Below are 24,063 nucleotides of genomic sequence, written 5' to 3' on the forward strand. Positions count from 1 at the left end.
TAAAGATAGCACTCCAGCAAGTTAATTCTTTTCTGATATTTTCACCATCTTCTGGATTAGTGGTACTGGAAGAGCACAGCAGTTCAGGCAGCATCCAAGGACCCTACCAGCCTGATATTTTCACCATCCTAGTTCTGGAATCACCCTTGTTAATCCATTTTTTTTTGCACTTTCTCCAGTTTCTCTTATAATATGAAGACCATGGAGAATCAACTAGTAAGTTTGTTTTAACATTAAATTTAACATAACTTTTCTGCTTTTCAGTTCTGTTCCCTTTAAAAACACTCAGCCTAACTTTATCTCTAACTTAAATCCAAGTGCCTGCTGGGAAATCTGCAGGCTAAATGCTTTTCTCTGCTCATGACATAGAGAGGAATTAGCTTATCCATAAAGATTATAGGCATGTACTTACACCCCATAAACTTCCAAACTCCCGTGTGGAAAGGGCAGGAGGGCGGGACTAGCTGGGTTTAGGATTTAGAGGGCAGGCACAGAATAATAGACCAAATGAAAACTTCCCAATGTCTGGCTTTTTTTTTTAAATGTAAAGTCCAAATCCTTTTATGTTTGATTGTGGATTGAAATAGGTAAAGAACAATTTTAAAAACACTGATTGTTGAAGGATTATGGCATTTTATAAAAACAAGTTATGTGACACTCATTGTAAGTGCTGTTTTCACAGCTGTTGGTTCAAGCGGTGGGGAAAGCCTTATTACAGATGAGCTGCAGCCAGGGGGACTGTGTGTGAATGGGAACAGGGCATCCAAAATTATTGATAACAAAGGCTTCCTGCCTGCCAAAACTAAGTGATTGACTCCCAGGAGCATGAACTGCTTGTGCGGCACGGTGGCACAGTGGTTAGCACTGCTGCCTCACAGCGCCAGAGAGACCCGGGTTCAATTCTCGCCTCAGGTGACTGACTGTGTGGAGTTTGCACATTCTCCCAGTGTCTGCGTGGGTTTCCTTAGGGTGGTCCGGTTTTCTCCCACAGTCCAAAGATGTGCACGTCAGGTGAATTGGCCATGCTAAATTGCCCGTAGTGTTAGGTAAGGGGTAAATGTAGGGGTATGGGTGGGTTACACTTCAGCGGGTCGGTGTGGACTTGTTGGGCCGAAGGGCCTGTTTCCACACTGTATGTAATCTAATCTAATCTAACCTTAACAATATTCAGTTCAGAAGCCACCGGATTGCTGAAAGTGAAGCTGTTTCTCTGCTGCCATAAAATGCTTGAAGATTTTCCTTATCAGTTGCTGTAAGCCGTAACTTAATTAATAAGTGAGACTTTTATAAGTGTGGACCAGTCACCCTGTGCCTCCTGCAAACAAGCCAAAGTATCTAGAGAAGCAAAATTGAGACATAGCATTCTGATCAGCAAAACAATCAGCTCAGCAAACCTGTGGATTACTGTCACTGAACTGCCTTCTCAGTCTTTCCCCATTCATAACACCCACGTTTTGTTATATCAGTCTATCTCTATCTGGAGAGGAGGAATTTTATAAGTGGGTTAGAGCTTTGATTAGGAAAGTTCTATGTCAATGGGCCATAACTATTTACCTGCAGCTCAAATCCATTTATTTCTAATAAATTTTAATTGCTGTTAAGCTTAGATGCCTGATTGGTGCTTTCCATCAACCTGGGATAAAAGACAGGAAAAACCGAGGAATTCTGAGTACATTTTTAAATTTTTGACTTTAACTCCAGGAATAGCAGGGCTTGGTTTCTAGCAGCCTACCCCTGTGAGGCATAACAATAAATAGGGAAACTGTCCCCTACCTGGACCTCTAACATTGACATCCATACTTTCAGCATCCTGCTCTGCTTGAGGTGGGGTTAAGGTCAGGGTTGGTGTTAAACGGATATCTGCAGCCACCAAATGCTGCTGTGTCCATGGTCGATGGTCAACCTGGTCTTCATTCTCTGGCAGTAGGGCTTGATCTTCAGTCTGTAAAGACCAGAGAGACAATGTGTGTCATTCACCAACATCATACAGGTTTGTTGTTATATTACCTGAAACTGCGCAGCCTGAAGACACTGGGGCTGCTAAGAACTGAATGTATAAAGTATATACTTTATAAGGTATATGCCTCATTACATTGTTGAAGTGAATTGTACAGATACATAGAATGGGAAACTAGGTGAGGATGAAGGTGTGAGGAACAGAAGGCGAGATTTGGATGAAGGCGGCTCATCAGGAGAATAAGCACAAACATGGACTGGTTCCTATGCTACAGATTTAATGAAATTGGCAAATCAGAAATATACCTGCTGAGGAGGACATAGATGTAAAACCAAGCAACAGCAGTCTTCAATGTGTGGTCAGGTGGCCAGCAGAAGAAACGGCTACTGGACTATTTAAGAGCTACAACCAAGCATGCTGAAAATTTGGTCAAGCTAGTCTAAACTCTGACCTCAGTTAAACTGTAGACAGGGCATATTGTGACCTGCAGTTTCCTGTGTTGACTAAATAAGGCAAGTATCATGGTGTCTCTCATCAAACTGGCATCATATTACCTTAAATGGAGTAGGGAATGTAATAATTATGGGTTAGTGTAAACATTTGGGAGTCTTTGACCAGTAAACTCCATTGGCTGGGATCGAACAGTGTGATCAGGTTTTGATCAATTCACTGGCTGAATGCCAGAGGTCTTTCTAGAAAGGTACTAATTTTCAGATATATTAACAGAACAAAGACATCTTCTGAGAAGAAACCTCCCAGATCACATTTGAGAGACACGGGCCCGCTCGTAATTTTCAGAGAAGACAAAGATCCAGAAGACAAGATCCACCGAGTGAACAAAGTTGGCCATTTCACTCAAATTGGGGTAGTATTTGATTCAAGCCAAAACTTGAGTTAAACTTCAATTAGGGACACACGTCGATTAAGGTAAAGAGAAGTTAAATGAAGTGAATTAAAGTTGAATTTAGATGAAATAAGAAATAAAAGTTGCAAAGAATGTATGTTTTGTATTGAGTATTATACTTAAAGAGTTAAAATAAATAAGGATTTGTTCAGTTACAATCGAAGTCAGATCCTGCCTTTTGTCTGTCACACAAGGGAAGAATACCTGGGTAAAAGATTTGACCATTCTTTCTCAGGCATCAATCTTCTTTCAGAAGGGGAAACAGCACAATGTGACAGCTCTCTAAGAACCAGCCCTGACAATTGATGCCTTTTGCACGGTTCCTAGAGAGTGATTCAGATCCAAATTTTCACCCAGGAGCACAGACATTTTCTCTGCTGCATTTACTAATAGCCAAATCTAATTTGGTAAGACTTTCTCGTTACTGGATGAGCTAGCGCATTGGAGGCTGAATTGAGCGACAAGCATCTCATGATACAATTTATTTGTGGCAGCTGCAGTCCAATCAAGTGACTCCATGGTCAGTGTTAGCATTGCTACACATTTTACATCGACAGCATCATGCTATGACTACGTTAGGAGTGGTGGACTTATATGTTACCTTGTCCCTCACCAAAACTGGTCACAACAAAATTTGAATTTAAAAATAAAGGGGATATTGTAAATTATATATTGAATGTATACAGCGCAGGATCAGAAACAAGTCAGCCAGGTTCCTTTATTAATTAATAAATAACTAGCTTATTAAGAGAAATACAAAATACTCAAGTAAAGATGCAGAAAGTGCAAATTAAAATATGCACATAAACCTAACTACCCTACTCAAAAAACAGCAGACACACACAATCCCCTCCACTCCCAAAACCTGAGAAAATAATATAGAAACTGCAGTGATGTTTCACAAGTATTTCAGCCAAATAATAGTTTTATTCAGTGAAAAGAAAAATCATAGATTGTTCCACAGCTGAAGTCGCTTTCTTATAAGCTGTTGACATTGGATTTCTCTCCTGGATCAGTTATGGCTGGTTGAATTCACTTTTCTTAGAAACAGACAGTATAGTGGCTCAGTGGTCAGCAGTACTGCCTCATAGCACCAGAGACCTGGGTTTGATTCCAGCCTTCAGTGACTGTCTGTGTGGAGTTTGCATGTTCACCCTCTGTTTGCTTGGGTTTCCTCCCACAGTACAAAGGTTTGGTGGATTGGCCATGGAAAATTGTCCCATAGTTGGCAGCATTTGGCAGCCAGTGTCCTTTGATGTAGAAAGTGTCTTTTCTAAAATGTTCAAGAACACACCCATACGCACATGCACAGACCTACACACACACACACACACACACACACACACACACACACACACACACACACACACACACACACACACACACACACGATGCATAGCATGGAACAGATCCTTCGGTCTAATTCATCCATGCTGACCAGATGTCCTCAACTAATCAAGTCCCATTTGCCAGCACTTGGCCCATATCCGTCTGAACCCTTTCTATTCCTATACCCATTTAAATGTTGCAATTGTACCAGCCTCCACCATTTCCTCTGGTAGCTCATTCCATACAAGCACCATCCTTTGCATGAAGAAGGTGCCCCTTAAATCCCTTTTAAATTTTTCCTCTCTCACCCTAAACCTATGACTTCGAGTTCTGGAGCCCCCACCAGGGAAAAGACTTTGTCTATTTACCCTATCCATGCCCCTCATGATTTTATAAACCTCTATGAGGTCACCCCTCAGCCTCTGTCGCTCCAGAGAAAACAGCCCTAGCCTATTCAACCTCTCCCTGTAGCTCAAATCCTCGAACCATGGAAACATCTTGTAAATCTTTTCTGAACCCTTTCAAGTTTCACAATATCCCTCCAATAGGAGAGTGACCAAAATTGCACACAATATTCCAAAAGTGGCCTAACTGATGTCCTGTACAGCTGCAACATGACTCCCAACTCCTATACTTGATGCTCTGACCATTAAAGGAAAGCTTACCAAATGCCTTCTTCACTATCCTACCTACCAGTGACTCCACTTTCAAGGAACTATGAACCTGCACTCCAAGGTCTCTTTATTCAGCAACACGCCTCAGGACCTTACCGATAAGTGTATAAGTCCTATCCTGATTTGCTTTTCCAAAATGAAGCACTTCATGTTTATCTAAATTAACCTCCACCTGCCACTCCTCAGCCCATTGGCTCCTCTGATCAAGATCCCATTGTAATCTGAGGTAACTTTCTTCGCTGTCCACTACACCTCCAATTTTGGTGTCATCTGCAAACTTACCAACTATACCTCCTACGTTCATATCCAAATCCTTTATATAAATGACTAAAAGCAGTGGGCCCAACACTGATTCTTGTGGCATACCACTGGTCACAGGCCTGTAGTCTGAAAGGCAACCCTCCACCACCACCCTCTGTTTTCTATCTTCGAGCTAGTTCTGTGTCCAAATAGCTAGTTCTCCCTGTATTCCATATGATCTAACCTTTCCAACCAGTCTACCACGAGGAATCTTGTCACATGCCTTACTGAGGTTCATATAGATCACGTGCACTGCTCAGCCCTCCTCAATTATCTTTGTAACATCTTCAAAAAAACTCAGTCAAGTTTGTGAGACATGATTTCCCACGCACAAAGCCATGTTGACTATCCCTAACCAATCCTTGCCTTTCCAAATACATGTAAATCCTGTCGCTCCGGATTCCCTCCAACAACTTGCCCACCACTGATGTCAGGCTCACTGGTCGACAGTTCCCTGGCTTCTCCTTACCCACCTTTCTTAAATAGTGGCACCACCTAATGATATTGTAAATGAATATTTCAGATAACGCATCAGGGCAATACCACTCTCACTGACTAGATCAACCATTTAAGTTTGCACCCCAAGGCTGAGAGTACTCTAGTCTGAATCTGAAAGGCAAGGCTTCTCTGTTAAGAGTAGAACAATTGTACAATTCTGGCATTCTCCAAACCCTCCACCATTAATATGACCCATCAATTAAACAGTGAAACCAACACCACAACTGCAATGTTATTAGCTACTGAACCCTTATGGGTTGTGTAGTGTGTTGCCCAGCTCTGAAGACCCACCTTTGGTTTCTTTGCTTCAGGCCCTCCACCTTCCATCCATTGTTCATTCTGGTTGTCATCAATCATGCTGTCATCCGGTACTGGCTTTGAGAGATTTCTAAGGAAGAAAAGGCAAACTTTTATCTCACTCAAACATGATCTCATCTTAATTGGGATTGATGTCCTCTGTAGTCAATGTGTGGAGTCTACCTACTTCTGGGTAGATTGAGGAAATGGGGGACATTGCATCAAGTAAGCATCCTAGTACAGACTCATTTTAACAGAGCTTCCCTTCCCTCCCCTGCACGGTGTAGAGGCAGAGTAATCGAGAACTATGTGCTAACCTAGGGATTCAAACCCTCTCAGGAGGGTAGCAAACTCTGTGTTGATGGGAAGCCGAAAGCCACAAAGGTAGCCAAGGGAAGTATGGGGGAATGACACATCATCAAACCATAACAAAATGGAGCAGAATTAGGCAACTTCTGGGATACCATCAAGACTTGGCAACTACTGCACGACAAGAATACGAAGGAAATATGTTATTGTGTAACACCTCCTAATCCAAAACTGGTTTAGTTAACAACGTCCCCTCTGGCATGAAGACTATCAGGAGCACCAGAAGTGTATTGTCAGCAATGCAGCCTACCAGCAGCATCAGCCCAGAACAGCAAGGCATGTTACAGGTGGAGCAGATATTCACCCCCTTGTGCCAGACCATTCAAATCAGATCTCGACTGATCGGTCCCTCAACCCCATTTAACTGATGATGTTGTCCCATTCCTCTTGATACCCACATGTAACAAAGATCTACTTCTGTTCTCGAAGGTTTAATGAGCTAAGCAAACGCATCCCCCTTTTGAGGGGGTTTGTTTTTGAGAGGGTGGGAATGGGGGATGGAAGCAGGGTATGGGCAAAGAGGCCCAAGACTTCCATTGACCTTTGAGTAAATTAATACTTCTTAACTTTACTCTTAAATGGTCTCATTCAAAACAAATGTGCCTTTGTTCAACATTCCCTCAAAGCAAATATCGATCCTACTGAATCCCTTCATCACCTTAAAGACTATTCTTTCTGTAAATCATCAGTTATAATAATTTTCAGGAATTCCTTTTGGCTCTCATTTGACAATTAAAACAAGCTCAGTGTAAACTGTGGCTCAGTCAGCAGCAGTCATTCGCACATCCACTCTTTAAGTTCCACCAGAGAGATCGGAGTACACAAGCTTGGCCGACAGTCCAGTGCAGTCTGAGGGACTGGTGTACTGTCATGATCATCATCTTTCAGATGCAAATTTTAAACTAAAACTCCTTCTGTCCACTGGGTTCACATTAAAGATGCCGCGGCACTATTTTGAAGAGGAGCTGGGAATTTCCCACTCAATTTTAGCCCAATATTTCTCCCTCAATCAACACCACTAAAACAGATCTATTCTTTGTCACTTCACTGTCTGTGAGGTCTTACTGTACACAAACTGGCTGTTGCATTTCCCAAGTTACAACAATGATTACACTTCCAAAGTATTTATTTGACTTAAGAGCACTTGCGTCATTTGATGGTCATGTAAGTAACTATAAATGCAACACTTACTTTCTTTCAATCCATATTGCCCTGCTCCAGCACTGTCCTTTCAGAATCCCACTTTATAAAATGTTTTGACATTGTCCCTCAGGAAATAATTTAACTGGTTATACCTAAGCAGCATTTTTGAAGCCACAATAGAATAGGTAGGCGTTAAGGCATCTCCTTTTTAGTGTTTAGGGTATTGCACATTCACATTCCCACTATTTTCTTTTTTTTAAGTGTTCATACAGCAGACAGATACATTTAAAAATATGCTGATGTGAGAGGCTGTGGGTTTTGACAGAATGCTCACTGTTCTGCCAAATTGAGCTCAACATTATTTAAGCTTGGGAAATGTTTCTTTCAATTGTTTGACGAGCCAAAAACATCAAGTCAACTTCTTAACCTTGGGCTGTGGAATTCTTTGGCCTCAAGACTGAACTGAGTTGTTACAATACACCTACTTCATTCCCACAGCATCCAGGCCCACACCTCTTCATTGATACCAATGCTGTGCATTGCATGTTCTCATTCCTCAGTGTAAGGCCCATCCACCAACACTTGAACATTAATTTTTTTCATCACATTTTATACCCATAACACTCTTAACACTGACCATTTTGACCCATCACGACATTAATACTTTTGTATATTCGTGCACGGAATAATATTTAGCATTACATTAATACCTAGGCTGAAACATTTGTATCACGGACATCAACACCTACTTCATTCCCACTGCATCCTGCCCCACGGGCTCACGACGTTTACGATTGCCACCCTTCTTCAGGACGAAGCCCTCTGGGAACCACAGTGGGCCCAGCTTGCGTTTGCGTTTAGCCGCTACAACACCAAGTATCAGAATAAGGATGATGATCCCTACAGCAACCATCAAAAGGTACAGGAGGCTCAGCGATTCCTGGATTCTATGATCACTAGGTTTACCTACACAGAAAACAAATGACATCTTTTACTTCCTTACATTGCATGACCCGTGTCAGAAAAGGCAAGCACCAAAAAAACAAAAACTAATTTCCTCTACTTGGGTCTAGAGTTGACTGAAACATTAAATTACTTGCAATTAATATTGTTAAGAAGAAAATAATTCTTTCTACACAGAGTACATTCAATATAATCAGTCATTATTACTTGCACTTGGTCCAGGACTTTCTCATTTTGCCCCGACATATGAAAGCAAGTAAGAAATGGATAAGATCAGTAGGGATGTGTGTGTGGTGTGTGTGAATGTCGGGGACTGCCATATTTGTGGTCTATGCACATTTTCAGCAGAGTTAACAAACATGCACCTTCCATCTTGTGGGCTCCCTGTTAAACTCCAGCATCTTTAGCTAATGCCAACTTTATCAAGTGTTATTTTCTTGGTCTTGTCAGAGGCAACTTACTGATGGCTCCACTTCAACTTACCTTTGGAAATGACACCCCTAGTCAACACCAACACCACAACACCACTTGTTGTTTGTACATTTGCTTATTACAGTACGGTGTGCAAACTAATGTGCTCAATTAGAAGTCACGTCTCACTTATTAAATTTATGCTATATTTATATTGCTAATCTATGATGACTGAAAAGAATATCTAGTTGTTGTTTTGGAGAATTTGACCAGCCGGTTTCTCAAGTATCTCATCTTCATTTGTCTCAAACTATCTGCAACCTTTGGCATGGTTGACACACTGTCCTCCTCTGATGCCTCTCCACTGCTGGCCAGCACCTGGTTATTCTCTAATCTAGCCCGTTGAGTTAGAGAACCTCTGCAATGGCTTATTTTCCTGTTCCTGCATCATCACTCCAAGGATCTATTGTTGGTCTCCTCCTATTTCTCTTCCACATGCTGCTCTTTAAAGCCATCTAAAAGCACAGCATCAGGCTCCATAGGTACTCATAAGACTATAAGACATAGGAGCAGGAATTAGGCCATTCAGCCCATCGAGTCTGTTTGGCCATTCAATCATGGCTGATAAGTTTCTCAACCCCATTCTCCCACTTCCTCCCCGTAATCTTTGAGCCCTCAGTACTCTAGAACCTACCTATCTCAAGTCTTAAATTTCTCAATGACCTGGCCTCCACAGCCTTCTGTGGCAATGAATTCTCAAAAATTCATGAGAGTTGGGAGGCAGAGAGATTCACCACTCTCTGAGCCCTGACTCTTATGAATTTTTGGAATGTTACTTGTGTCTCCCACTGAGAAGACTGACGCAAAGTATTTGTTCAGTTCCCCTTCACCATTTCTTTGTTCCCAATTACTATTTTTGAGTGGCCCAATGTCCACTTTTACCTCTCTTTATACATCTAAAGAAATTCTTGCAACCTCTTTTCATATTACTGGCTGGCTGACCCTTATTTTAAATCTTCTTCTTCCTTATTTCCCTCCCCATACAAGTAGTACTTGGACAAATACATGAATAGGAAGAGAATAGAGGGATATGAATCCTGTAAGTGAAGACCGTTTTAACATTGGAAGGGCAAAATGTAGTGATGCAGGCTTGGAGGGCCGAAGGGCCTACTCCTATGCTTTGTTCTTTATCATTGTCCTCTGTTGGTCTTTGTCAGCTTCCCACATTATGTGCTTTCTCTTTTGCTTTTATGCCTTCCCTGACACAGTTTGTCAGCCATGGTTGTCTCATCATCCCTTTAGTACACTTCTTTTTCCTAGAGGTGAAGTTTTTGCTGTGTCTCCCGAATTATTTCCAGAAACCCGGGTGGCATGGTGGCTCAGTGGTTAGCACTGCTGCCTCACAGCACCAGGGTCCCAAGTTTGATTCCAGCCTCGGACGACTGTCTGTGTGGAGTTTGCACATTCTCCCCGTGTCTGCGTGGGTTTCCTCCCACAGTCCGAAGATGTGCAGATCAGGTGAATTGGCCACGCTAAATTGCCCGTAATGTTAGGTGCATTAGTCAGGGGTAAATGTAGGGGAATGGGTCTAGGTGGGTTGTTCTTTGGAGGGTTGGTGTGGACTTGTTGGGCTGAAGTGCCTGTTTCCACACTGTACGGAATCTTAAAAAAATCCCGTGCCATTCCTGTTCCATTGTCTTTCCTGTTAGGATCCTCTCCTGGTCAATTCTGGTCAGCTCCACCCTCATGGCTTCGTAGTTGTTTTTATTCAACTGTATTACTGTGATTCCACCTTCTCACTCTCCTACTCTGACACCACCCAGTTTTACCTCAACACCATGTTCCTCAATCTCTCCATTGTCTCTAAGTTGTCAAGACTGCTCATCTAAATCGCTCCTCCCTAGAGAGGGTTATTTACATCTCAGTGCAGATGGAAATACCAGAGCTTTTGAGTTAACCCTTGCAGGTCAACCTGTCAGAAAGGATGATGGGAGCAGGTTCAATGCTAGCTTTCAGAGGGAATTGGATAATACGTTAAAGGGAAAAAATAATGACAGAGCTGTGGAAAAATAGGTGAGAAATGAAACTAACTGGATGGCTCTTTCAAATGGGAGTGATGGGCCAAACGGCCTCCTTCTGTACTGAATGGCTCATTTGGCTACAACTGCACAGTGTGGCAACAGCAAAATGTTGGGCTGGATGAGAAGATTTTGCAATATCCACTAAGTACTGATGACAACTGATATACAGTAACAATTATTCATTGGCTTACAACATGGATGATCAACAGAAAAACTGTAATTAGCCACAAATATGTGTTTCCTCCGTTAAGTTTATGGTGTCAGGCTGTTTACTCGTGTATACTCATGTTTAGCTTCACTTGGGTCTCAGTTAAGATCTGGCTAATAATGGCTCTATTGGCTCACCACCCCTCCTCCAACCCCTCATGGACCCTGCAATGTTCAAAGTTCAACTGAGAGTGAAGTGATATATTTTTCAGATTATCATTGCAGATTGAAAAATGACCTTATAAAACTCGTCTAAGACCATATTTCTTCCAGTCCCACATCATGGGAAAGGAATAATTATGTGTACAAAATGATGAAAGGCATAGATAGAGTGGATAGCCAGAGGCTTTTTTTCCCCAGAGTGGAAATGGCTATCATGAGGGGGCACAATTTTAAGGTGATAGGAGGAAAGTTTAGGGGAGATGTCAGAGGTAGGCTTTTTACAGAGAGTGGTGGGTGCATGGAATGTACTGTTAGTGATGGCAGTAGAGTCAGATTTATTAGGGACATTTAAGCAACTCTTAGATAGGCACATGAATTATAGTAAAATGAAGTGTGTGTAGGTTAATTAGATCTTAAGAGTAGGATAAAAGGTCGGCACAACGTAGAGGGTTGAAGGGCCTGTACTGTGCTGTACTGTTCTATGTTTTATCTGATGACATTGAACAAAGGTGGGTAATGAATGCTGCCTTACCATCCATCATCAAAACATACAAATCTCAAATAGCACCCATTCTCCCAGAAACCTTACGTACTGTGGGAAGTAGAGGTGGTGAAAATGTTTATTATAAAGCACAAGTACAGATAATTTTTAATTCCAATTCAATAAGCATTCTCACAAACAGGCAAATAGCAACATTTCCTGGAGTGCCTTTGGTTGAAACGTTTACTTTGGGGGCGGTGGTTAAATGGCCAGGTTTGGTAACTGGCCACACTTACTTTCAACAGACTCAATGGGGTAAGGCAGGTTGCCCTTGCTGGACTGGGCAGCAATGAAGGCAGCAGCACTCTCAGTTGATGGGAAGCAATCCTCCGATGTTTGAAAACACTGACGATTGTCAATCTCCAAGCAGACTTCAGAACTGTGGTGTGAATAACAAGAAAAAGTCATAAGTGCCAAGGTCAATAATAAAACTGGCACTAGTTTATGATCACTCAACTCATTTGTTTCTTGCTGCATCTTCCCGAGTCTTAATTTTATCCACATTCCTTTGAAAGATGCTTTAATCACTATCTTAGGCAAAGCATCCTACACTTCAACTGCCCTAACTTTAAAAAATAATTCTACCAATCACTCTCTCCACCCTGTGACAAACACCTTTTCATCCAAAACAGGCAGAAAAGTTATTTGTTCATATTGATTTAGGCATAACCCTGTGTAATTTAAAAAAAACTTAAATCAGAGGTTGGACACCTCTGCTTCAGTGGACACAGACCTATAATTCCATAGCCATTGTTTCACAACCTCAGTATTACCCCAATAAATCTTTCTGCACAGTTTTTCTGTATTTGTTGTATGTGGATATCTCTCAAAGCTCCAACTGCAACATAACCATTACCTCAATACTCACATTCCACGTCCCTATTTATTAAACTCAAAATGTTAATAAACATTTTTGTGGATTTATTGACTCCTATTTTTCACACCACTACTTACTGTGGCTTTAATAGGTCCCAACTATTTCAGCATTACCTCCTATTCAAAAATGCCCATTAAATGGCATCTGTCCATTCTTTCAATGTACGTACTAATTTAAAGTATTTTATCATCCTCTTTACCAAGTCCCTAAATCTGATTTGTCATCACATTTAAACATTGTGCTGCTGTCCAAGTTTAAATAGCCTATTCACAAAGAGAAGCATCGAATCTTGGGGTTCACCATTTTTCCAATCTGGATAATGATTGTTAAGTCAATTGTGCAGCTCCATCCCTGTATAACACACAGGAATTTGTGTAATATGCTTCCGAAGAGATAATCTTACCAAGTGTTTTCTGAAAATCTTTTTTTGTATTATCCCCTTTAGCTGTATGACAAATTAAAAGATATTCATCCAAGTTCACAAAACTTCCCTTCAAAGAATGGAAGAATGGTCTTTCTTCTCTGGTGCTCAGTGAAATATTCACCAAGGTAATCAAGATTAAGGAATTAAAGGGTTTGTTCACAATTGACATTAGACGAACATAATTATAGTTAATAAAAACCAAAAGAACTCTGAATGCTGAAATCAGAAATACACAAATAGAAATTGCTGGAAAAGCTCAGCAGGTCTGGCAGCATATGTGGAGAGAAAGCGTTAACGTTTTGGGTTCAGTAACCATTCTTCAGAACCGGAATTCTGAGGAAGGGTCACTAGACCCAAAAACATTAACTATAGTTCCCCAGTTTACCCTGCTCCTTCCTCAGCACCCAAATCTTCAGCAAAGTCATTTCTAGTGCTCCTATATTTAAAACTAAACTTTCTCTCCTTTCATTCCAGAAGCTGGTATCTTCTGTTCAGTGTAGACAGATGCAGTGCAGCTGCAAGGCAAGTTGCGAGGCTGCAGTCCCAACTGCTTTAATTAGTCACGCTGCTCAAGAATCTACTAAGAGTTAGCTCACTGCATGGTGGAGAAGCACAACCATGGTGCATTTCAGGACCCCCACCCCACCGCCTCCCAAACTAATACACCAAGCAATAAAGCTTACACAGCCACTGAACCTCTTACCCTATAACTTCTCGCTCAAGCTCTCTCACTCTTCTGAGAAATCTCTTCATCCTGGAGCCATGGCCATAGTAAGGGGTAATCATTGGCTCTCCATTTGCATCCCTCTTGAATCTCACGGTAGTATGCAGCAGGGCACCGAGCCTTCGAAGGAAGTTCACAGCGTCCTTGAGAAGCTCCTCTGGTGGCAGGAGGACAATCACTACCAGCGTCCCCTTGGCCAGTCGCTCAGGCAGGTCGTCCACACAGTCTAGGCCATCCCAGCCACACTCCTCCGTGTTACAGCCCTGGTCACAACGTCCATCTTGATAGTGGTCAGCACAGTACTTCTCGTAAAAGGGGCTGTGTGGATTAAAAGGGGGATACGTTAGACAGCAGTCTTCAAAAATCAACCTTGTCCAGTTGCAGCATTCATGGACATGAATGTCTTTGCCAAACACACACAGATATAGCTTTTTGTTCCAAGCACAAGGACAATAATGTTCATCAGCTGAAGTTCAAATAGTATTTTTGAAAAAACATGAAGCTATGGGCTCGGTGAGTACAATTCCTGCCACTACGGCAGAATGCCCTGGGTTCAAGTCCCCCTCCAGAAGCTTGATAAAATCCAGTCAGACCAAAGGAAGTCTGCACTGCCTGAGGTACCACTTTTAGATGAGAGCTTTACCGAGAGCTTGTTTGCCCTCTCAGGGTATATAAAGGTCGCAGGGTTATTTTGAAGAATACATCCTACCCAATATATATTCCTCACCAGCATCACTGAACTGAATTAGATTAGATTACTTACAGTGTAGAAACAGGCCCTTCGGCCCAACAAATCCACACCGACCCTCTGAACAGCAACCCACCCAAAGCCATTCCCCTACATTTACCCCTTCACCTAACACTTGGGCAATTTTGCATGGCTAATTCACCTACCGTGCACATTTTTGGACTGTGGGAGGAAACTGGAGCACCCGGAGGAAACCTACACAGATATGGGGAGAATGTGCAAACTCCACACAGACAGTTGCCTGAGGCGGGAATTGAACCTGGGTCTCTGGCGCTGTAAGGCAGCAGTGCTAACCACTGTGCCGCCATGCCGCCCAATGCTTGTGGAAGCTTGCTCTGTACAAACTGGCTGTCACACTTCCTACATTACAATTTCAGATGGTGTGGCTGGACTTGTGTGGAAGCTAGGTAAGCATTTTGTGGGAGAAAGAAACAGAAGGAAGGTAAAGCTGACGGGGCTGGGAGTTCAATTTGAAAGGAAGGAATCTCGTGAATCGCATAAACATTGGCAAAACACAATCAGGCTAAGTGGTCTTCCTCTTTGCTGAAAATTCTCTGTTTCATTGGCTACAAAGCATCTTGGGATGCTCTGAAAATATAAAATCCACTGTTTAAGAAGGTAAATCCGCTTTCTTACCCCACCCCATGTCAACCTAACTTCAGACAGCTACCCAGCGAGGAAGAGCCATGAACGGTGGTGCAGAATTTGAACGTACTTGCAGGTTTTCGGAGAGGACTGACAGTCGAAGTTGTCAAACAGGCACTCTGGGGTGTTGCAGGCCTCGTCACACTGGTTGTTGTTGAAGTAGTTCCAGCACTGCAGGCTCTCGGTGCAGTTCTCCCAAGGTTTCAAGGAGAGCGAGCAGTCACCGCCGTCCCACTCACACTCGTGGTTGTTGCACTCCTGGTGGCAGACCCGGTCCCTGGCCTTCTCCTTGCACAGAGGTAACTGGCAGCTCTTCCTCACCAGCTCAGTGCATCTCGGGCCGCGGTACTGCAGGGGACACCGGCAGCTGAAGAACGGCGGCGTGGACTTGGGGAGACAGGTCCCGCCGTTGTGGCACGGTCTGGCAGAGCAGGTGGGCAGCTGGCACTCTGAGCCTCTGAATCCGTTCAAACACAGGCACCTGGGGCCATGGGGAGTCATGGAACAAGTCCCACCGTTCAGGCACAACATCTGCCCGCAGGTATAATTGGTGTATTCGCAACTTGCTCCCACCACACCCTGCAGAGAGAATTAACATCGGCGATTAAGGATTATTCGGCACCATCCCTCCTTCCCTCTGACTGCTAAGTGGCTGCATGCCCTGGTCACACATGCAACCATTTGGGGAATCGTGATAAGTTTTCAGAGACTTTTCGAGCCACAAGGGATTTGCATGGAGCCAAAGACAAGAAGACGAACAAACAGACTGTTAAACCATGAAAAGTTCCAAGCCTGGTTATCCAGCATCCAGACTGCTGACACTGTGTGTCTGCACAAGCACAGGAAACAGCTTCTCTGCCCTCTGTGACTGAGCAGCCTATCAGCAAAGGCCACTCCTGGATAATTAAGTGCATGCCGGGCTCTCATTGGTATTAGAGAACAAATGAACTACTTGGTTTTAGCAATCAAGTCACACAGATAGCATTTGTGACAGGGGACAGTTCAAACATGGATTAACAGAAATATAGACTTTTTGGCCCTTAAAAGGAGATTAATCCAACAGCAATATCCACGACTTGGATAAAAGAAAATTCAGACAGTTATGGCAAACTAAACTGAGTTCAAGCTTGATAATATACTATTAAAACCAACACTTGGATTTCACCTTCAAGGTAGCAAAGTGAAAAGCCTTGTTTAATATAAAACAACCAGAGGTGGTGATGTGGTGGCTGGGTGGAGTGTGGGAAGAGACCACAGGTAAATGTTTCTGGAAAAATGAGGAAGAGGTCACCTCAATGACTTTCCTCTGCAAGGAGATTGTGGTCTGAAACTTGCACTCTGTACAAGTTTCAGCAATTTCCAGGAGGAAGCAATCAGATTGCTGGAAAACGGAAGGCTTCCACTGGTGCTTTTTCCAATCTCACCTTCATGAGAATGGGAGAATGGGAAAACAAACTTTCATGTTATTGTGAACCACTTCATGAGAAACCACCTAACCCTCCCTTCAGCAAAATGGGGGTGGGGGAGGAAGAGGAAGAGAAATTAATGTAAAAAAATTATGGGAACATCGGATGGTTAGAACTTTATCAGACTTTGTGTTTAACGCAGTTAAAAATGCAAGCATATCCTGAGACAACATTTGTAACATCAGCTAACAAGCCTTTGATAGGTGCCTGAACAAAGGATCCACTGTTGCTGCCACTTCACCCTGCAGCATTAGTCAGTCTAAATGGAACACAAGTCGACCATCGTTGACACACTCAGATGGTGAAGGAGTTGGGAAGTCATGTTGAAGTTGTACAGGACACTGGTGAGGCCTCTTCCGGAATACGCTGTCCATTCCTGGTCATCCAGTTACGGGAAGGATATTATCAAGCTGGAGAGGTGCCAGAAGAGATTTACCAGGATGTTGCTGGGTATGGAAGGTTTTAGTTATAAAGGAAGGCTGGGACTTTTTTGACTGGAGCACAGGAGATTGAGAGGTGATCTAATAGAAGTTTATAAAATAATGATTTGGCTTTGCCGGTGTTGGACTGGGATGTACAAAGTTAAAAATCACACTGCACCAGGTTATAGTCCAACAGGTTTAATTGGAAGCACTAGCTTTTGGAGCGCCACTCCTTCATCATCTTATACTCCACAACCACCTGATGAAGGTGTAGTGCTCTGAAAGCTAGTGCTTCCAATTAAACCTGTTGGACTATAACCTGGTGTTGTGTGATTTTTAAACTTTATAAAATAATGAGATGTGTCGATAGAGTTAATGGTAGCCATCTTTTCCCTTGGATGGGGGATTTCAAGACTAGGGTGCTCATTTTTAAGGTGAAAGGAGAAAGATTTAAAAAAAGATACAAGGGGCAAATTTTTTAGACAGAGGGTGGTTCACATGTGGAATGAACTTCCTGAAAAGGTGGTGGATGTCCATACAATTGCAACATTTAAAAAGATACTTGGATTGATACATGAATAGGAAAGGTTTGGGGAATATGGGCCAGGAACAGGCAGGTGGGACTAGTTTAGTTTGGGATTATGTTCAGTATGGATTGAACCAAGGACAGTTGGACCAGAGGGTCTTTTTCCATGCTGTATGTCTCTATTACTGGTTACACAATCACTTGCCTTGGGTCCCAAAACAATCACCGGGAGGGATTGGGAATGCGTGGTAATCATTGTATTTAAAACACAAAGTGACACGATTTCAAAACAACTGATAAAATGTTCACATGCACAGAGCAGAGGGAAGGACTTTGTTGTACTTACAGGTCTGCACTGGCAAGTATAACCAAGTGGGGTGTTTACAGCAAACATGCAGGTCCCTCCATTCTGACAGGGCTGAGAAAGGCACAGGTCAACAATAGTCTCACAGTGACGGCCTGCAAGAGATCAGGGGCTTGTTTCATTGGTGGAACAATAAAAGATCCTTATCAGTTCCTGCATTTAACAGGATAGGCACTGGGTGATGTACAGTCAATGCAATTTTGATTTATGACACAATGTTTGTTTTGATGAGGGCACTCTCTTTCCCATGGGGAGGGAGAACACCACTTTGGTCACAACCTGAAAAAAAAATGATAGGTTCCACTTTTCGACAAGATAGAATGCACATCTGCATACTAGGCAGACAAATTATAAAAGCCCTATCCCTTTGGATAATGAATTCACAAAATAAAATTATAGGTGGAAACAGCTGGGAGTTTGTTTTAGGAAATCCAGCATTGGCAGAATCAAAGAACTACTCTTTCTTGGCCGTTCATTGCTATAGTGATACGCCATTCATAAGAATAACACATTGAGCATGTCTATGATACCACAGCTGAGGTTACATGGGCCTGCTCTGAGCAGCAGGTTAGCAGTTCCCTATGGCTCCGATATCATCCGGGATGACAATCTTCCAAGAATCATGTTCTTCCAACTCGGACCTCTTGTGCACCCCTTTAGATCACAATGGGGACTGTGCCATTAACTGCAAGCTCTAAAATGCACCCCCACCCCCTCAACTTGCCTCACAGCGCCAGGGACCGGGGTGCAATTCCACCCTCGGGCAACTGTCTGTGCAGAGTTTGCACATTCTCCCAGTGTCTGTGTGAATTTCCTCCGGGTGCTGTGGTTCCCTTCCCAAGCCCAAAGATGAGCAGGTTAGGTGGTCTGGCCATGTCAAATTGCCCCATAGTGTCCAGGGATGGGTAGGCTAGGTGGATTAGCCATGGGGACTGCAGGGTTACAGGGATGGGATGGGTCAGGATGGGATGCTCTTCGGAGGGTTGGTGTGCACTCGATGGGCCAAATGGCCTCTTTCCACACTGTAGGAAACTTATGATTCTAATTTCACTCCTTCTTCCTCTGCCTTTAAAGAGGAGGGCAAGTGGGTATCTAGTCACACAGATGGTTGACTGAATGACCTTCCTCAAACATACTTAGTCACAGTCATTAAGATCAATCAGAAACACATCATGGTGCCAATTTGAATGATCTGTAGACAGGAAGTTGGATTGTCTCCAAACAGCTGGATCCTTCTTCACAATTAGAATGGACGAAGATGATATTCTCGAATCAATGCAGGATTGTTTCCGAACTGATGCAAACAAGACGACAAGGATCTTGTGGTACAATGGAAGATCTTTAGAGCTAACAAGCTTATCCAATGCTATTAAATTTACTCCACATATTTTTCTCTCTCGTCCAACTGTTTTGGAGAACTATTTCAAGTGTCTCCTTCAAAGTCTCCGTAGCATCACTGAAAACTTCATCTTGGAACTTCGGGGGAATTAACTGGCATTAATTTCCTTCACCGATTATAAAAGTTCAAATTAAATAACTTCAAGTCTCTTCTCAATCACTGCACCACTCAGCTGCCGTCATACTTATTGCTCTAATTAACTTCACCATCAAACAAAGATACGACCTATGCTGGTTGATGGGGTACAAGTTGGAAAATGAGTGGAGTGGTCCTGCCGCTCAAGGTGTCAAATATCAAAACTACAAAGCCACAAAGCTCGCAGATCTGGGTTGAAATAGGGGGCTTCAACAACTGACAACTTTCTGGGGAGGTGTCACAATTGGTTTTGTTTGAACCTCCTCCTTTAAAATAAGGCGGGGCTGCAGCTCCTAACCACCATTGTTGAGATGGTGAGTATTTGGGACAAGCACTGAAAATGCCATGCATTTTTGGCTTTCCTTAGCTACGAATTTATTGTCCACCCTTAATTGCTTAGACAGCAATAATAGTCAACCACATTTCTGTGGATTTGGTGGGTCACGTGGCAGACCGGGTAAGGATGGCAAAACTCCTTCTCTAAATGGCAGATGAGTTTTTTTTCCTGAAACAACTGATATGTGTCGCATGATTACCATTAGGCTAGTTTATTTTTTATTGCAGATTTTGTTTGAATTCAAATTTTACCACATGTCACGATGGGATTTGAACTCCTGTCCTCACAACAAAAGCCCGAGGCTCTGGATGTCTACACCAGTGAGATTAACATAATGCCATGACTTCTGTGGTTGAATAGCCCAACACAGGTCCCTCACCACTCAATACCAAGGAATGTGGTCACTTGACAGGCACACACGAGCCCCAGGCACTGATGGGTAAATTGAGAACACTGGCAGGGACAAGGCTTTGCAACTCACCTGTGAAACCAGGTCGGCATCTGCACAGGTAATCGTTGGTTAACTGCACACAGTCGAGGCTGCCCTTGCGATCACATGGATTGGAAAGGCACTCATTTACATCCCCTTCACAGCGTTCTCCAATGAAACCCGGCGGGCAGATGCAGCTATAACCACCGATTCTGTCAACGCATCGGCCACCGTTTAGACACTTGTGCTCCCCAGTGTGCGGATCAATATTGGGTTCACAATCATCATTGTTTATTTCACACAGGACACCTGTGAACACAGAACACTTCGGTTTGGAAAAATAAAACATGTTTTCTGTGCTTGCCAACTCGCCCCTTTCTTACATATCCTATTCCCTTGTTCAAAATCCATAACTGTACCAATTAAAGGTTTTTACCAGTTTTGGTTTTTATAAAAAGGGTTGTGTAACCCAAGTTTTGAGAGCTGCAAGAATTCTTAAGCTGGGGTGCTTTTCGAGCTCCAGAAACAGCAAACCAATTAATTTTGTTCTTTAGATGTCAATTGGATCAATTGTTTCTTATACTTGGTCTTGGACCTGATCATCAGTTCTCTGCCTGGGTAAACAGATTTCTCTCAATTCCAATTGTTCAGTCTCAGTTTGGAACCACATAGGATGCCTCTCAAGTAACATCTGCGAACACACCTCAGCTACTATTTTAGTTACATCCTCACCAGGTTCATTAACAATACTTACACTTTACAAATTCACATTGGTTCTCTCTGATCAGATTATATTTGTCTAGTTGCTGACAATCCCTCTGCGCACCTACAACATTTATCCACACATCCATAATCAACCATAGTCCACGAGGGGACAAAGACACCTCTGTCTGTTCAACATCATACCTTTCTTTGGTTTTACACTTCTTTTCCCTGTGCACATTACTTAGTGGCTCGGACTAACACAAAAACACGTTTATGTATTTGCTAAAAAAAAAAAATGAAGCAATTCAACCTTCTCTTCTTCAGGTCTTTCAAAATATCTTTAGTATGTCATCATGTAACCCGAACCAAAGTTGGATCCTCAACATTTGTCACATGTCAGTAATCCCAGTCAGCAGTCTGAGTAGTCACTTGTCTGTGATGTCATTTCCTCCGTAAAGAGATGTGGTTCTATTCCTTGGGTATGTTTGGTGAGAGATCAAAAAATTAAGAAATGTTTCATTACCTCCAGTTCCTGGTGGACAGGAGCACTTGTAATCATTCACCAGGTCAATGCATTTTCCTCCATTCTGACAGTGATAGAGTTGGCATTCATTTACTTCATATTCACAGTTGACGCCTTGGTACCCTGGAACACACTGGAGACCAAGGGATGTGATCATTAGTATGGTTATTAAAATAAAGACATCAGCAGTATAGTTTTTCGACTTTAATCCCTAGAAGGAGACCTCTCATCTTCCTCAAGGTAAATATACTACATCATATAATCCAGTGCCAATTTCATAATGACCACATAATTAGTTTTATGGAGACTGTTTGATGGAAGTACATTAATTAGAGACAGTATTCCTGCTGTTGTCTGAAATAGTACCATGGGACATTTGAATCTATCTGAAGGCAGATGGGCATTTATTTTAGCTGAAAGATGGTATCTCCCTCAGTACTGCAAGAGAATGCCAGCCTTAAACATGCATTCAAGACTTGAGAGAGTTCAATCTGGAATCTCAGATACTGATTGTGCTGCGACTGACGTAATGGAAAGTCAGTTAAAACACAAGGACGGGGAGGAGGGGATAAGAGATAGTAACTGCTCTAGAGGCAAATAGCACTCCCTGCAAAACTGAGTGTTAAACATCACCTTGTAAAAGCCTGCCTCTTAGGCAATCCATAACCAAATTCTTTGTCCAGGGGTGTGTGGAGCTTGGGAGATTCCCACACTGAGTTCAGACTGACATACCAAAGGTTACCATCTGTGTAAAGTTATTGATACTAACTGCTGTGATTTTGGATTACAGCATCACTGCCTCAATGAAATGAACAGCAGCTGTTTCTGAACTGTCATCCCCAAATAAGGCAAAAAGAGACAAAACAACAAACAACAACTGCAAGTTGGGTCCAGTGAGGACTTGACTCACCTTGGCTCAGGGGAACACTACTGTATGCTCCACAGATGTCACTTGCAGAGCACAAAGTCCAATTCCATTCTCAGGGTGGACTGCCAGCCAGACCTCAGGCTAACAGGCCTCTTTCAACCATTGACATTCACTCCCCATCAAGTGAAACCTTTCTGGCACATCTGTTAGATTATAACCCAAGTGGCTGGACAGTGATCCAAATCAATGTATTAACCTGCTTATCTTCGAGAAAACTAATTACTTCTCCACTCCTCGGCCTGCACTGCAAACTTGGGCGTTGAAGTCACGTGCCAATGGTTCCCTTAGCCCTTACAGTGTAGCACCCTAGCAATGACTCTTGAGCTGATACAGCAATCATCAGTGGAGGAAGGGATACCCAAATTAATTATACCTGACAACTGAAATTTCTGAACAGCTCTCAGATTGAAAGCCCTGTCAATTTTTCAGTTCTCTAGCTCAGAGCAAGAACGGGAGCACCCTCATCAGTTCAATGCAAAATGAGATTGAAAATTGATGCGGCCTTTTGTCATGTGATCGCCCATGTCCAAAAAGATAAATCACACCTTTCTCCAAGCCCCTCAGCCCTCAACATCAATATTTTAAAATCTAGTAAATGAAACAGTGAATTCTTAACAATGTTTCTTAATGCTGTTTTTTTTTCTGTTTTGCTGCTGAGGTGTTTGCAGAATTGTTTGGGAAGTTAGTCTCTAATTTCTAGGACATACTGGAAAGGTGGCCACATCTGAGTTCAGACACTTCAATCCGGACAGGAATAGGGGCGAGATGAAATTCCGTTGGAAACACAGTTTTTGTGTCACTTACCAAATCAAGTCAGGAGGGGGAGCTCCTGGTCAGCCTTGTAAAATAAAAACCACTGATCGGCTTCCTGATTTGTGACAATGATGGATCAAACTCCAGTTCTGACAGGTCCTCACTATACTTTTCAACTCTGTTCTGCGTGCAGAAACACAATGCCACCTTTCTGAAAGTGTGGCTGGAAAGTGGTTCACCCACACCTGTGCTTTTAACTGCTGAAAATACAGCTAGAAGTGTACAAGAAGCAGTCAGGTCTCTGCACTGCCATTTAAATATGTGGTCAATAAAGTCAAAAGTCACACAACTGTGTTGTGTAATTTTTAACTTTGTCCACCCTAGTCCAACACCGGCTCCTCCACATCATGGTCAATAAAGTCAACAGCCAAGCTTCTTAACCCAGATCCAAACACCTCACCTTAGAAACTACAACCTGAGAAACTTGGGTCCACATCACCGACGTGAACTAATCTCAGCAAGACTTAAAGTGGTGGCTGGCAACTAACTCATGCTGAAAGCAGAAGAAAAAGAAAATTCCTGTTATCAGCAGCTCTTTAAAATCGCTTTATGTTCTGCCCCAAGGCAGGGACAAATCCTAAATTGTAGTTTCGTCAACATCTCAGTCAGGTGGACCACAGAGAGCCACAAATGAACATGAAGTCAGAGCAAATGCCTCCTCTGTCTCCAACTCATCACCGAGTTGGTGTTGGTCCTTCACACCAGCAGCTGTCTGCCCCTACCTCAAGTGGCACAAAGTCAGAAGCTGTGGTTAAAAAAAA

General features: G+C 42.7%; 1 protein-coding gene across 1 annotated transcript in view; it reads right to left on the reverse strand.

Annotated features, from left to right (window-relative positions):
* The window catches only part of LOC122554632 (neurogenic locus notch homolog protein 1-like), a 158,378-nt gene that overhangs the window by 9,779 nt on the left and 124,536 nt on the right, over window positions 1-24,063 (reverse strand). The window contains exons 22-30 of the mRNA XM_043699954.2: window positions 21,562-21,694; window positions 20,385-20,642; window positions 18,015-18,127; window positions 15,325-15,833; window positions 13,841-14,179; window positions 12,073-12,215; window positions 8,221-8,437; window positions 5,954-6,050; window positions 1,774-1,942 (exon numbers count right to left, since the gene is read on the reverse strand). Coding sequence (XP_043555889.2) covers window positions 1,774-1,942; window positions 5,954-6,050; window positions 8,221-8,437; window positions 12,073-12,215; window positions 13,841-14,179; window positions 15,325-15,833; window positions 18,015-18,127; window positions 20,385-20,642; window positions 21,562-21,694 — 1,978 coding nt within the window. The remainder of the gene's footprint in view (window positions 1-1,773; window positions 1,943-5,953; window positions 6,051-8,220; window positions 8,438-12,072; window positions 12,216-13,840; window positions 14,180-15,324; window positions 15,834-18,014; window positions 18,128-20,384; window positions 20,643-21,561; window positions 21,695-24,063) is intronic.

This window comes from Chiloscyllium plagiosum, unplaced genomic scaffold (assembly GCF_037043375.1).
Source record: "Chiloscyllium plagiosum isolate Xiang-an unplaced genomic scaffold, Cpla_swu_hap1 HiC_scaffold_9, whole genome shotgun sequence".
Lineage (NCBI taxonomy): Eukaryota > Metazoa > Chordata > Chondrichthyes > Orectolobiformes > Hemiscylliidae > Chiloscyllium > Chiloscyllium plagiosum.